The sequence below is a fragment of the Vipera berus genome (genome assembly GCF_964194415.1).
Source record: "Vipera berus genome assembly, chromosome: 2".
Taxonomy (NCBI): domain Eukaryota; kingdom Metazoa; phylum Chordata; class Lepidosauria; order Squamata; family Viperidae; genus Vipera; species Vipera berus.
In genome coordinates, this window is record NC_138203.1 from 215,497,690 (window position 1) to 215,511,551 (window position 13,862).

At 43.4% G+C, this 13,862-nt stretch overlaps 1 protein-coding gene across 4 annotated transcripts in view; it reads left to right on the forward strand.

Annotated features, from left to right (window-relative positions):
- Positions 1 to 13,476, forward strand: part of FAM193B (family with sequence similarity 193 member B) — a 43,868-nt gene extending 30,392 nt beyond the window's left edge. The window contains exons 6-10 of one of the 4 annotated variants that reach the window (XR_014024893.1): positions 2,925 to 3,120; positions 3,623 to 3,859; positions 6,182 to 7,178; positions 8,977 to 9,086; positions 12,175 to 13,476. Coding sequence is in view for 3 of the 4 variants with exons in the window: in XM_081315883.1 (XP_081172009.1) it covers positions 2,925 to 3,120; positions 3,623 to 3,859; positions 6,182 to 7,178; positions 8,852 to 8,927; positions 12,175 to 12,271 (1,603 nt within the window). In the remaining variant the exon portion in view is untranslated. Of the gene's footprint in view, positions 1 to 2,924; positions 3,121 to 3,622; positions 3,860 to 6,181; positions 7,179 to 8,851; positions 8,928 to 8,976; positions 9,087 to 12,174 lie in introns of all 4 variants that reach the window. The other 3 variants (XM_081315883.1, XM_081315885.1, XM_081315884.1) reach the window with 3 other exon arrangements.
- The last annotated feature ends 386 nt before the right edge of the window (positions 13,477 to 13,862 follow it).

Below are 13,862 nucleotides of genomic sequence, written 5' to 3' on the forward strand. Positions count from 1 at the left end.
GACACATTTTTCAGTTTTAAAAACAATCTGTCATTTGCTAGAACAGGACATTCAGATCAAAATATCATATAAATACTATTGCCCTCTTACTCATTTCGGAACATCAGATAATTCTTCCAAGTTCTTTATTAAATGCAGACTTTCAGAAGCAGTGGTATTTCAAGTCCAAATAATAAATGGTTCAGTAAATGGTTCAAAGCTATCAAGGAGAATTCTGAAATAAATCAAATTCTTTTTATAAAGTTTTAAAAGAGCCTTGGTGGAGCAGTGGGCTAATGCCTCCTTAAGTAACACCAGCTGCCTGCAATTAGTGCAGGTTCGCATCCCACCAGGCTCAAGGTTGACTCAGCCTTCCATCCTTCCCAGGTAAGTAAAATGAGGACCCAGATTGTTGGGGACAATTAAGCTGACTTTGTAATAATGCCGCTTGGGGTGTGTGTGTGAAAGCCCTAACAAGCAGGCATATACATAGATTGAAGGCTACTGCTAAGCTTGTAAGCCGCCCTGAGTCTTCGGAGAAGGGCGGGATATAAATGGAATTAAAATAAAAAAAATAAAAAATAAAACTCCTTTAACAGAGCTACATTGGTCTAAGGTAATCATGTTTTAAGGAATGAATACGTCCCCTATTATTCTTAGAGTTGATCTTAATTGATCTTAGAGTTGATCTTTTCCATATATTTCTTGTAGCACAAACTTACCTTGAGAAGGATCCCAATATTTTTCATGATTTTGGTAGCTTTAATAATAACTTTTCAACTGAGCCTAAAGAAGAGTTAAATTTTGAAAAACCTTGTTTCAAGGAGTAACTGAAGCTAAAATAAATGCTCAGTGATGTCTGAAAATGGGTAATTAAATCACAACATCCATTTCTCAACAGGCAAATAAGGGTCCCTTCCATATAATTTATGGAAATTCTGCTCCTCAAAATATAATTTAATAGTATACTGTATAAATTCACATAAAACAACAGGAGTAAAAATAGGAGTAAAAACTTCTTAAAATAGAAATCACCTTTAGAATTTAGAATGTTCTTCAACATACTCATCCTGTCCCAAATACTCAAATTCTAGATATATCTATATGTTGTTTTATTTGTACTAGAACTGGAGAGGATTTTATTTGTACCAGAACTGGAAATTATTATTCCAGAACAGGAAGCAATTTGTAGTGTCTTGAGTGAAAAACCAGAATGTCGAGCCATCCTGGAATGGTTGGATTGGCACATTCCAAGACAAAAATTGTACTTTTTACAACTGGGATTTGAAACTTGTATATCCTTATCTTTTGGAATTGAATAGGGGGGAATGGAGGTCATTAGAGGTATCTGCATTGTATCTTTCCATACAAATATTCAAGGTAATTCACAATTTTATAAAAGTTCATTGAAAACTCTCTCTCTCTCTCTCTCTCTCTCTCTCTCTCTCACACACACACACACACACACACACACACACACACACACACACACGAACAATGGTGGATTAATTCCAGGCAATGGCTCATTTAGGCCATTCAAACCAATTTTTCTTGATGCAGGAATCCATTTTAAATTGTTTCAGACTACCTTGACTGAGAAACGGCTGTCTCTTTAGGTCATGACTCCATTATTGAACCACTCGTACTATTTAGAATTTATTCTTATGTATAAATGAAATCTTTATTCCTGCAGCAAAGTCATTATTACATGTCTTCTTACACTGTAGATGAGGGAGAGTATGTTCTGGCTTTATTATACATGATCACATCCATGCATTTGATGATAGGATTGTGTTTGTCCACAAACCTTTATTCCCACAGTTAAACATAAGTCATTTATTTATTGTAGGATGTAATTTTGTGCCCCTGACTACTTTTCTTTCCCTTCTTTGAACCTGTTTGAATGTATCTGAATGATGTTCAAGTGTGGCAATCAGAACTGGAGACAAAGCTTGAAGCAGGTGCTGCACTGTTTGGGTGGAACTAGGCCTAGGATCTGAAAACGGAAAGTTTTAGCATGGAGGGAACCCCAAAAGTTGAGATACCTTTTTCCAGCCCCCTACTCTATCTAGGTAGGCAGGGTGGACATGAGGGCAAATGTCCATTAAGCATTTATTTTATTGGATTCGTATCCCACCTTTCCTCCAGGAGCATAAGGTGGTGGGCACCTCACTGCCCTCCAGTTTTTCCCCACTGAAACAACCTTATAAGGTAAGCGGGGCTGAGAGAGAGCAGGATTGGCCTAAAGCAGGGGTAGGCAACCTCGGCTCCTTTATGACTCGTGGACTTCAACTCCCAGAATTCCTGAGCCAGCTGGCTCAGGAATTCTGGGAGTTGAAGTCCACGAGTCATAAAAGAGCCGAGGTTGCCTACCCCTGGCCTAAAGTCACCCACAGATGAGGGTTGACTTGGGTTTTTCCTATCATGACATATCACTTAGTGTTTCTCAATCTCAGCGAGTATAAGATTTACAAATTAGCTCAAGGTGGCCTAGATAGCATTCTTTTCTCTTTTATTTTCTCCTGTAACAATCCTATGAGGTAGGTTGGTCTGGGAGAGGATGTGTGGCTCAGCGATTTGCTCTTTTAGAGGAAGTGCAACTTTGTTTCTCAAACCTGCTTTCTGTCCTAGTCAGACAAACCTTCTCCTGACAGTATTTCTATTTTACTTGGATGGGGCTTTAATATGCTGGCATTCATTCAACTCATTCCAGACATTAGACATCAATCTAGCGCAGGGGTAGGCAACCTCGGCTCTTTTTATGACTCATGGACTTCAACTCCCAGAATTCCTGAGTCAGCATAGCTGACTCAGGAGTTCTGGGAGTTGAAGTCCATGAGTCATAAAAGAGCCGAGGTTGCCTACCCCTGATCTAGCGTGTCCACTGGAAGTTGAGAATCCCCTGTGCATGTTCTTACCTCCTTTTCCCCCTCTTTCTCTCACAGGGACCCTGCCTGCAAGGGTCATAAGTTCCCAAACGGTACAAGCTGTCATGCACCACAGTCCTGTGAGGCAGATGAGGGACTTGGGGAGGATGAGGACAGCAGCTCTGAGCGTAGCTCCTGCACCTCATCCTCCACTACCCAGAAAGATGGGAAATTCTGTGACTGCTGCTACTGTGAGTTCTTTGGCCACAACGCGGTAAGTGAAAGCACTGCCAGCAGCCATCCCTAATCTGTACTTTTAGACTTCAGGCGAAGCTTGGAAGGACACCTTTCTGGCAATGGGGGCACTGCACCTCCCTTTCACATTCTAGCGCTGGCCTTCCTCAAGCCGACTTTACGCCATCCGGACTGTTGTTTTTGTTCCAAGTTTTGAATCCTGTTAATATTTTGTATTCAGTGTTTCAACTGGGATTTCTTCACCAAAAAAGAAAGGAGGGTAAACGCTTTAGATCGGCGAGTTTCTCAACCTTGGCAACTTTAAGATGCGTGGACATCAATTCCCAGAATTCTCCAATCCACGCATCTTAAAATTGTCAAAGTTGAGAAAAGCCGGCTTACATGGATGAGACTTGCTTGGCAAAAGTATTGGGCCAAGGAAGGGGAGAGCAGGAAAGATGGGAGTTGTATCGCTTGGGAATAACGTTGGGGTGGCAACTCAGTCTTTTATATACACAACCAACAGTCAACTCTGTCCACAGCCTCCAGCTGCTCCAACAAGTCGGAACTATGCTGAGATCCGGGAAAAGCTGCGCTCCAGGCTGACCAAGAGGAAAGAGGAACTTCCTCAAAAGCTGGGGCATAGCAGTAGCTCGGGAGAACCAGCTGTAGACCACCGGGACGTAGATGAGCTGCTGGATTACATTAACAGCACTGAGCCAAAGCCTCTGAACAGTGCTAAGGCTGCCAAGCGTGCGCGCCACAAGCAGAAGAAGAAGGTGGGCTCATGTGCATGTGAAGAGCGGGTAAAAATGAGCATCCTAGAGCTAGCAAAGTGGTGTAAGGGAAAAAGAAGGCTACATAATAGATGGCTGTTTATTTATTTAAAAGATTTGTATGGTTGCCTCTTAGAACACAGCTCTAGGCAGCTCTCAACAGTAATTAAAGCCAAAAAGTAATTAAAGCTTTTGTAGAAACAAAAAAACAAAATGCCTCTTAAGAAAACCTTCCACAAACGTCCATTTCACCCTACCGCAGCACCTGGGGAAAGAGCTAACTCTTTATGGCCTTGCTGAAATCTAAATATCAAATAAGGATAGGTTTGGGCAAGAACTGGCTCAAAAGTATAAATGTTGGTCTCTGAATCTGGGTGTATGGACAGATAAGTGGTTTGATGAAATGAAATACAGTGGTACCTCAGTACTCGGCGTTAATTGGTTATGGGAAGTGTGATGGGTACTAAAAAGGGCAACTCCCAAACAAACCTTGTAACTTACCAGGTAATCCTTTGTTTTGGCCAGGAAGATTTTTCTTTCTATCCTAATAACTTTGCGTGAACTTGATTCTATGCCTCTGTTTATACAACCCAGGATTGCAGTAGCTTTTTTGGCTGCTGCTGTACACTGCTGGCTCATAGCCAAGTGATTGTCCACTAGGACTCCATGGTCCCTCTCACAGTCGCTGTTTTTAAACCGGGTCTCACCCAATCTGTATTTTTACCTTTGGTTTTTCCCGCCTAAATGTAAGACTTTGCTTTCCTCCACATTGAAACTCATTTTGTTGGAGAGGGTCCATTGTTCAAGTTTGTCAAGATCTTTTTGGATCCTGAGTTTGTCTTCTGGGGTGTTGCCTACGGTGTCATCTGCAGATTTGATACTAATGGTCAAGGGAACGGAGCGGGAATAAGAAAGCATTGAAGGTGGGCTGGACTTAGATCTCTTGCAGGCGCACAGGGATTCATAACTTATTACGATTTTGACCCCTCCTTCGGTTTCAGCTTGGTCATCTCCTACAGTCCCTTTTCCTATATCACTGATCTTCCCAGCATGGCCGACTTCCTGTTCACCCTCTGTGGCTGTCCTCCTTCTTTTGCAGCAACTTTCCCAGCATAGGAACTTCCTGTCTGTTCCCCACATCTGTCCCCCTCTTCCTATAGCAGCGCGTAAACAGTGGCCGAGTACTGGGACATTTTCACACCAAAATTGAGTCGAGAACCGAATTTGTCAAGTTTTGAAACAGTCAGGTACTGAGATACCACTGTATATAATACATTTATAGTCGTCCGAAGTCTGTTTGGATGTATTTTCATAATTGATATAAATTCCAAAAATGTGTGACAATAATTAGCTCATAACATTTTAACTTATAAATGGATCGCCAACCCCCTTTTTTTTCCAAATTCTGCAGAAAAAGTAGACTTGAAAATACTATATGGTCTACTCTTGAGTTTGGTAGCAGGAGTCTATTAAATATGTGTGTCAATCTCCCAATAGCATTGTAGATTCTTTAGGGATTAATCCAAAAGCCCTTTTCTCCATCTGGGTATTCTTGAGGCTGAAAATATGAAGGTGTGTTACACCAAATCAGACTATGATGTTCTTTCTGAGCCTGCCAACCTGAAAGGGTGAATGCGAAAGAACAGCTGTAGAGGCAGCTGGCATGAAGCTCGTAACATATTTCTCTGCTCCCTTTGCATGGAAGATATACTAACTTTCCTTTACTGTCACTTTCCAATAGAAAGACATAAAGTTCACGCTCTTGCTGCAGGATCTGATCTGCCCCCTGTAAAATATAAATAAACCAGAAGTTAGAATGAGTTGAGGATTTTTTCCCCTATGGTTAACTAAACGAGCACTTCCGCTATTTACACTTTGAACTAAGTCAGGGAGCTTGACAGTTTATATTTGTTTTTCTGCTCACATTCTTCATTCTTTCCTGCATGTTGCAGTGCCATGAGCTGAGCTTAGAGCCAGGGATGTAGCAGTCTTGGGACTTGTATACAGAGAAAAAATTGCTGTGGGAAATTGCTGTGGGAAATTGCTGGCAATGCGTCTCTTCCCTAAGGTTTGTTACTATAGCACAGACTTTGTATATGCCATCTTATTAGTTTCCAGGGTCAATCCCCTAGGATGCTCTGCGGTTTGTGGCAGTGCTTGCCTAGCGGTGTCAGAGTCGAGTGTGACAGGCTGAAAAGCAGAGGCCAATTCGTTAGCCTGGGACCGATTCCTATCCTCCATCCCACCACAGAGCTACTCGTTTCAGTTGCCGTTTGATCTGCTGAAGCGGCTGGTGAATTTATACAGCTAATTCTGGTATTGCAGGAGAAGGAAAAGGCCCAGCTAGAGGCTGAGGCTCAGAAGCGTGTGGATCGAAGCCCGCCTACAGGTCAAGATCAGGAGCTGCCTGAAGAAAAGCTTCTGGAGTGGCCCCAGCTGGAACTAGAGCGAGTCAACAGCTTTCTGAGCAGCCGGCTACAGGAGATCAAGAACACAATCAAAGATTCCATCCGCGCCAGCTTCAGCGTCTACGATCTCAACTTAGATGTGAACGACTTCCCCAAAAAAGCCGCCGTGCTGGAACAGAAGAACCTTCTCTCCCACCTCAACGGCTCCTCTGAGTTGCAAGAGATTGACCTTGACCTGTCTCCACTTAGTCTGAACGCGCCACATAATCATTCCTTACTGAGAAACGAGGTGGGTCCTCGATGGGCTGAAAGCCCTGGGGAGGTAGTACCGCTGCCGGCCTCTGAAAACGGCGTGGTGAAAAGGCTGAACGCTGTACCCAATCTCTCTCGCATGATTTGGGTACAGTCGCCCAAGCCAACAGACTCTCCCCAAGAGATTGGAGCTAACCATGAATCCAAGGAGGCGGCGGCGCTGGGCAGGGGAACGGAAGCACTGGAACAGGCGCCCATCGCTGGAAAGCAGAGGAAGGGTAAGCGGCAGGGCTGCCCGGCAAAGAAGGGGGAAGCTCTCTCTTCCAATGATATTAAGGGGACGGTGCAGAAGAACCCTTCCAAGGCCAACCTTTCTGAAGCCCCAAGAGGCAGCGGCAGTGCAGAGCAAGGCGACGGCACCAGAGGGCTGCGACAGAGCCAGGGATGGAGTTGCAGTGGCTCTAAGGCAGACAAAGAGAAGAGCGTTGAGGGGAAGAACCGGAGAGGTGAAGGCAGAGCTGATCAGACTGAGCAAGAGCCTGCTCTGTTTGGGCCCGAGGACCGGCATCCCCCCCACATAGCCATCCCCGATGATTTGCCTCAACCAAAGGGCAAAGGCAAGAAGAGTAGGAACAAAATGGAGAAAACAAGCCCTTCCATTGGTGAGTATCAGATTTCCTCCATGCTTTTTACTCCACAACTCTACTTTAGGACCTGGTAAAAGCCACTTACACATCAAAAGGGCTGGCAGTTCTGGACCACCCGAAACCTATCAAGTGTATATGACGATGTCACTACCGGTTGTTTGCAAGTCAGGAAGGCTTGCAAACTGAAATGGGAGAATTGTTAGGGTTCATCCTGAACGGTATAAACAGTTTGCTACAGTCACATTTTACAGCACTACAGCAGCTTTTTCCAAGCTGGCGTTTTCCGAATTGACCCCCTTGGCACAGGCAGTTTTTAGGACCCCTAGAGTGGCCTATGTTATACCACTGCTTGGTGAACTGCACTGGTTGCCGGGGGCAATTCAAGGTGCTTGGCTATCGCCTTTAAAGCTCTGCATAGCCTTGTTCCGGGCTACTTGAGGAACCATCTCACCCCAATGGAAGGGCCCTTCCCACCTGTGCCAACAGAGGAGGCAAACTGGATTGCATCAGCCAAGGAGTTTTGGGTGGTAGGATCCAGAAGAGCCTTCTCTGCCGTGGCTCCTGCCCTCTGGAACATCTTGCCCCCTGGGGTGAGATTGGCTCCCATCTTCCTGATGTTTCAAAAGAGCCTGAAGACCTGGTTCTGCTAGATGGCCTGGTTCTGCTAGATGACCCAATGGGGGAGCTTCCTACTGGAGGTGGTTGAAAACCTAATCCCACCTCCCCGCCCCCATGTATTTGGCTCCCTCCTTTGCCATCTTGTGTTAGTGATTTTATTTTATCTGCTTTTTATCCTATATTTGATGATTTCAACGTTTTTATGCTGTAAGTTCCCCAGAATTGTTTGACGTGAGATGGGCAGCAAATGAATTTCATAATAAAATAAATAAATTCTGGGAGATGCAGTCCCACTGTGTCTGCAAGATAAAAGTTTGGGGATGGCTGGCCTAGAATCTCAGCATCCTTTACAAAAAGACCTTACTTAATATGGTACTTGGAAGAATTTTACTGAGTCAGGGAACTAAACTATAAATACTTTTTATGCCTAGTTTACATTTTCCTATAAGATTTCGAGAGGCTAGAATGTTTTGCTAGGGGATGAGGTGGCTAACAGAGGAGAGAGGTGTGTTGATAAAGAATTATTGTGTATGGGAAAAGGGAAGAGAGAACATTAATGCTAAATACAACCTGGAGCTCCTAAAATGTTTTTGGCCTTCTGTTCCCTCCAAAACCAGCCATTATGCCCAGTGATTCTGGGATGTGCGTGCAAAATAACTGCAGGGCATCAGAGTTTTTGCCTCTTGTTAAAGCTCGCTTTTCATTTTACTCTCACACTGTTCCCTTGCAGTTGTGAGAGTGAAAAATATTATGGATTTATTTAAAGGTGAGAATCATATTAAGCCAGGGAGGGCCACATGGAATTTGTGGTTCAGATATTTGTGTTTCTCCGGAAAATTTTCTTTCCACCTCAATCTCCCAAGTGTGTTGCTATGGCACAAATACAGAAATAAATTACAATGAAACTGTGAAAGACGCTTTGTTTTCTTTATTTTAACCTGCAGGATGTGGCCTTCAACACATTTTGCATCAGTGTAGGAAAGTCTGTGCTGTGCTTAACGAGGAAAGGAGATCCTCACCATTGACCTTTTCTTTTGAATTACTAACCTTCTTGTATTGTACATTGCTAGATGATGTGTTCCTGCCCAAAGACTTGGATAGTGTGGAGATGGATGAGACTGACAGAGAAGTGGAATACTTCAAGCGGTAAGACTTTGTCACATTGAAACTGACCTTTGGGATCTTTTCTCCTCAGCTTCCACACGGGAAGGAGATCAGTGGCCTGCAACTCTCATACAAATGTCACAATGAATTAATCTGGTTTATTGAATAAGCCACAACTTGTTCAGTGCACACAATATAAAGGTAAAGGTTCCCCCGCACATGCCTGCTAGTCATTTCCAACTCTAGGGGCCGGTGCTCATCTCCGTTTCAAAGCCGAAGAGCCAGCGCTTGTCCGAGGACGTCTCCGTGGTCATGTGGCCGGCATGACTAGACGCCAAAGGCGCACGGAGCGCTGTTAGGAAGCTACAAACCATAGTTTATAAATCACAGAGCTAGATTGTTGCACAACTCTACCCCAAACCATATTACGGCTTAACAGTGTTTGAACCCTATTGCAAGGATGAGATTGGCTCAAAGGGAACGAAAAAGAATATTCTTTCGTATTGCAAAGTATTAATTTGCAAGGAGGTGCAGTGATACGCACACCAGCCTCACAGTCCCTAATTGTAAGTATCATCCATCAAGAAGATAGTTAGGAAGTGGAAGCTCAGATGCACTGAAAGGGAGATTTTTTTGGTTGTTGTTTTTTCCCTATGAATTTCATTCTCATAAGTGGATCAACGAGGAGGAACTCACAGATTTTAAGAATGCGATGAGGATAGACTGTGGAAAAATGATGATTCCTAGGAAAATTGAAAGATGTAAAAAAAAGGGAAGAGATAAGGTAGAACAAAATAACAGAATAACAGAGTCTCAAAGAACCTTGGAGGTCTTCTAGCCCAACCCCCTGCTCAGGCAAGAAACCCTATACCATTTCAGACAAATGGCTGTCTAGTTTCTTAAAAACTTCCAGTATTGGAGCATTCACAGCTTCTGGAGGCTGGGTGACAAGATAGCAGTGTTCCAATATCTCAGGGGCTGCCAGAAACAAGAGGGAGTCAAGCTATTGTCCAAAGCGCCTGAAGGCAAGACAAGACGCAACGGATGGAAACTAGTCAAGGAGAGAAATAACCTAGAACTAAGGAGAAACTTTCTGACAGTTACAAAAATTAACCAGTGGAACAACCTGCCTCCAGAAGCTGTGAATGCTCCAACACTGGAAGTTTTTAAAAAGAGAGTGGACAGCCATTTGTCTGAAATGGTATAGGGTTTCCTACCTGAGCAGGAGGTTGGTCTAGAAGACCTCCAAGGTCCCTTCCAATCTATTGTTGTTGCTGTTGTTAACATCGCCATATATTTCATTAGGTTTACTGATGTGTAATTCCTGCTATTAAGGTTTGCAAAGCATGGCTAATGGGTAGATCAGTAAGTGAGGCCTCCTTGGTGCTCTCTGAGCTTGATTATTTTCTTACACATTTCATTACGAAACTAGGTAACAGCATCAGTGCTAGTAAGGAGTGAGGGTTGCTCTCAATTTATATTCTTTCAAAGCACTCCTACTAAAATGAAACTAGATATTTCGAGGCATCCAAGAGAGTATTGTCTATCTTAGTGTTCTGTTCTGGCACTTTGGTAGCTGAATCTTTTAATAGAAATGCAAGGTAAATATACTGTTAATAAATAGGAAAGGTTGACAATAATTGCTAATGGAAAGAATCATGTTTCCAGAGCTAGTTAATTTTTGGCCATGTTCTTCCGAGAAGGTATAAAACGACTCTGACCAATATATATTACATCTTCTGTAATTTATTCCTCTACTGTTTACCTCCCTATTGCCTTTATGGCAATCTGTCTCAAAGCTTCCTACTTTCTAAGCCTTTAGTAGTTGCTTATTCTGCTTCTGTATGGCAAGTATCACGTTTATTTGTTTGTTTGTTTCTTTATAAAAAATTTTGGCCTCCCATCTTACCATAGGATAACTCTGGGTGGCTTACAGTTACATCGCAGTTAAAACAAATCTTTTGTCTTGAGATTCGATACAAGGCAGTCACACCTGAAGCATTTTGGTATGTTTTTATAAAACAAAGCTTGAAAGATATTTAATGTTTCATCATAGGGAATCAAGGGGACTTAAATAAACTCCTTGTTCCCTCGTTTGTATCTTAGGGCCACAAAAGTATACGGAGTGGAAATCCACGCTAAATATTATTTGCTATCCATCCACTCAACAGAAAAATTGACCCAAATAGAAGCAATACAGTACTGAGCCATACTTTTTACACTCTGCCAGCAGCAATATCTGCAAGGTTGAACCTAGCAAAGTGACACCAATGAAGTCATGTCAGCATAAACAGTAGATAGCACAAAAGCAAAAATATCTTTCTCTGGATACTGATTTAAAGTTTCTACCTAACACTGCCTGTGTGCACATTTGAATTTGGCAACCTACCTTCAAAGGCAACATTATTATATTCCAACTCACGAGCATTACTTCCCCATAAAATAAATAGTTAAAAACTTGTAGCAAAATTTCCTAGCAGTTAACCATCTTCTCTCTGGCTATTCAGCCACTCAGAATTGCCTCTGATGCAGGTTCAGAACTAAAGCACTTTGCCCAATCTTTATAAGTCATCAGGGTCTAACAGTGTCATTATTGGCTATCTACAAATAATAGTTTTGGTGAAGAATGGCTGATGGGCAGCTGCTGGTGGCTTGGAGGGTAAAGTCGAGAAAGGCTAAGAGGAGGAGGTTTTTCAGAAAGATCAACTTCTCCACTCAATCAGTGTCCCAAGTATGAGAGGTGCAGGATGCTGTTTGTTAGGTACGAAGTGTACTACTGTAAACTAGTCAGTTAATAGTTGTGAGGTCTGTTGAGACCTGCACATTAATTAATTAATTGCCTGAGAGAGGCCTGGATGTTTTTCTCTGGCTTTGCTGTTGCAGCATAAACCATTTCTTTCTGCAATGTTGAGTACTCTATAAATACCTTGAAAAGAAGCCAGCCGTACACCACTGGTCCCAAGTTCTGGGAAAAGCATGTGTGCGCTTGTCAAGGAGAAGCAGTCCAAGTAATATTAACAGTAGGGAACTGAATGAGGGGGAAATGTCTGAAACAATCAATTCCTCTGATCCACAGATCAGTCTGTGGTCTCAAATCTGTTGCTCTTCATAAAGTGGCTGCCTAACAAGTTCCTGATGTCTCAATTCTGTGTCTATAGACACAGGAATGACCATTGTTTGTGTGTGTAAATGGAGAGGATGATGAAGTATACATTTGTATGACTATACGGTAAGACAAATCACTCCTCCGTTCTGGGATTCCTCACCCTTTACATCCCCTGTATTGCAGGTTTTGCCTGGACTCAGCCAAGCAGACCCGACAAAAAGTGGCTGTGAACTGGACCAATTTCACCCTGAAGAAAACCACTTCGAGTGCAGCTCAGTGAGGTGTGCGGTGCAGCCCTGGTATATCTGCAGGGCCCCACACCTCGCCTTCCCTCTCCCCAAACCCATAGACAGACACTTGACCTCACTGACCCTCGGCCCTCCCCTTTCCCCCTCCCCATGGGGCTCCCATCCCTAGCCTATATAGGCAGGGCCTGGACAGCCCGTGTCCCTCACCTCTCAGTGTTCGACGTTCGGGGAGATGCTGACTGAGCCGCCCCAAGCCCAGGGGCAGTCTTACTCGGCCAAGGCCCAGCGTGGCACAGGGACCAGGCTGCACCCAATAAAGGACTTTTTAATTTTTTATTTTATTTAAAAAATCCATCTTCTCTGTTGTTTGTTCTGCCTTCACTGGGCCTTTGGTGCCAGGGCGTGGCCCTCTTCGTGGCAGGTGTAGCATGATGGAACCCCCCTCTGCTCTTGAGCGCTTTCTTACATGTTGCTTCAACACTGTTGAGTTTCATGAGGGCAGGAGGTGCGCAAGGGGCTCCCCTTACTAAGGAGCAAGAAGTTGTCTTCTGCTTTGAGAAGTAGATACTCCCTTGCAAAATTACAGTGGCAGAGCTTCTTTGTGTGATACAGCCCTTGTCTGTTTCTGTGTGTGATACAGCCCTTGTCCGTTTCCAGAAATTGCACGTCATTCAATGTGGCTGTGTTACCTTATTTCTCAGGGAATGTTATTCTCTCAGATCAACACACCGTACAGTATTGCTACTGGGATCCTACTAGTAGTAATAAGAGCTGTCGTTTCATTTCAGACAGGTAGCCTATGGCCATGACGGCCAGCCTGAGCAATGCTGATAAAAGTCTGCAAATTTCAATCTTTTCTTTTATTGTCTTCTCCCCTGCATCTAATAATCATTCTGGACAGTTATTTCTTCAGCACAGGCAATTCTGTACACTTGCTACATATGAGCAGCACACACCTCTTTGTTTCTTCACAAGCACACACAACAGAATTATCCCCAATTGGCTGCATCAAACATAGTTGTGCTCTTTGCACATGAAGATATATGTGTTACGTCCTAGAAAGACATATTTATGGAGAGTCCTCATGTAAAATAGTCTTACTGAAGAGTAAAACTGCACATCTGCTGTGTCATAGATTATGTACTTAAAATCAAATGTGGAGTGTGACTCCATTCTTTCTTGCTGCACCAAAAGTCCATCGTTCCGTGGCTGTTACCTTTTCACTCTCTCTAAGGGTTTGGGTCTTGCTGCAGTTGGTCACCCAATTCCTCTGATACAGGGCTAATCTGATAGGGCCCCTTGTGTGTGACTGCAGAAACCTGATTGCATCTACTGTAGATAATCTTACAATCCCACAGCCGAGCCCTATTTTCAGCTCATGTACAGATAGTCCTCAACTTGCAACAGTTAATTTAGTGATTGTTCAAAGTTACAGTGGCACTGGAAAAAGTGACCAATGAGAGCGTTTTTCACACTTAACAATTGTTGCAGTATCCCCATGGTCATGTGATCAAAATTCAGACCCTTGGCAACAGGTTCATATTTATGACGGTTACAGTGTCCCGGGATGATGTGATCCGATCGCCTTTTGTGACCTGACAAGCAAAGTCAGTGGGGGAGCCA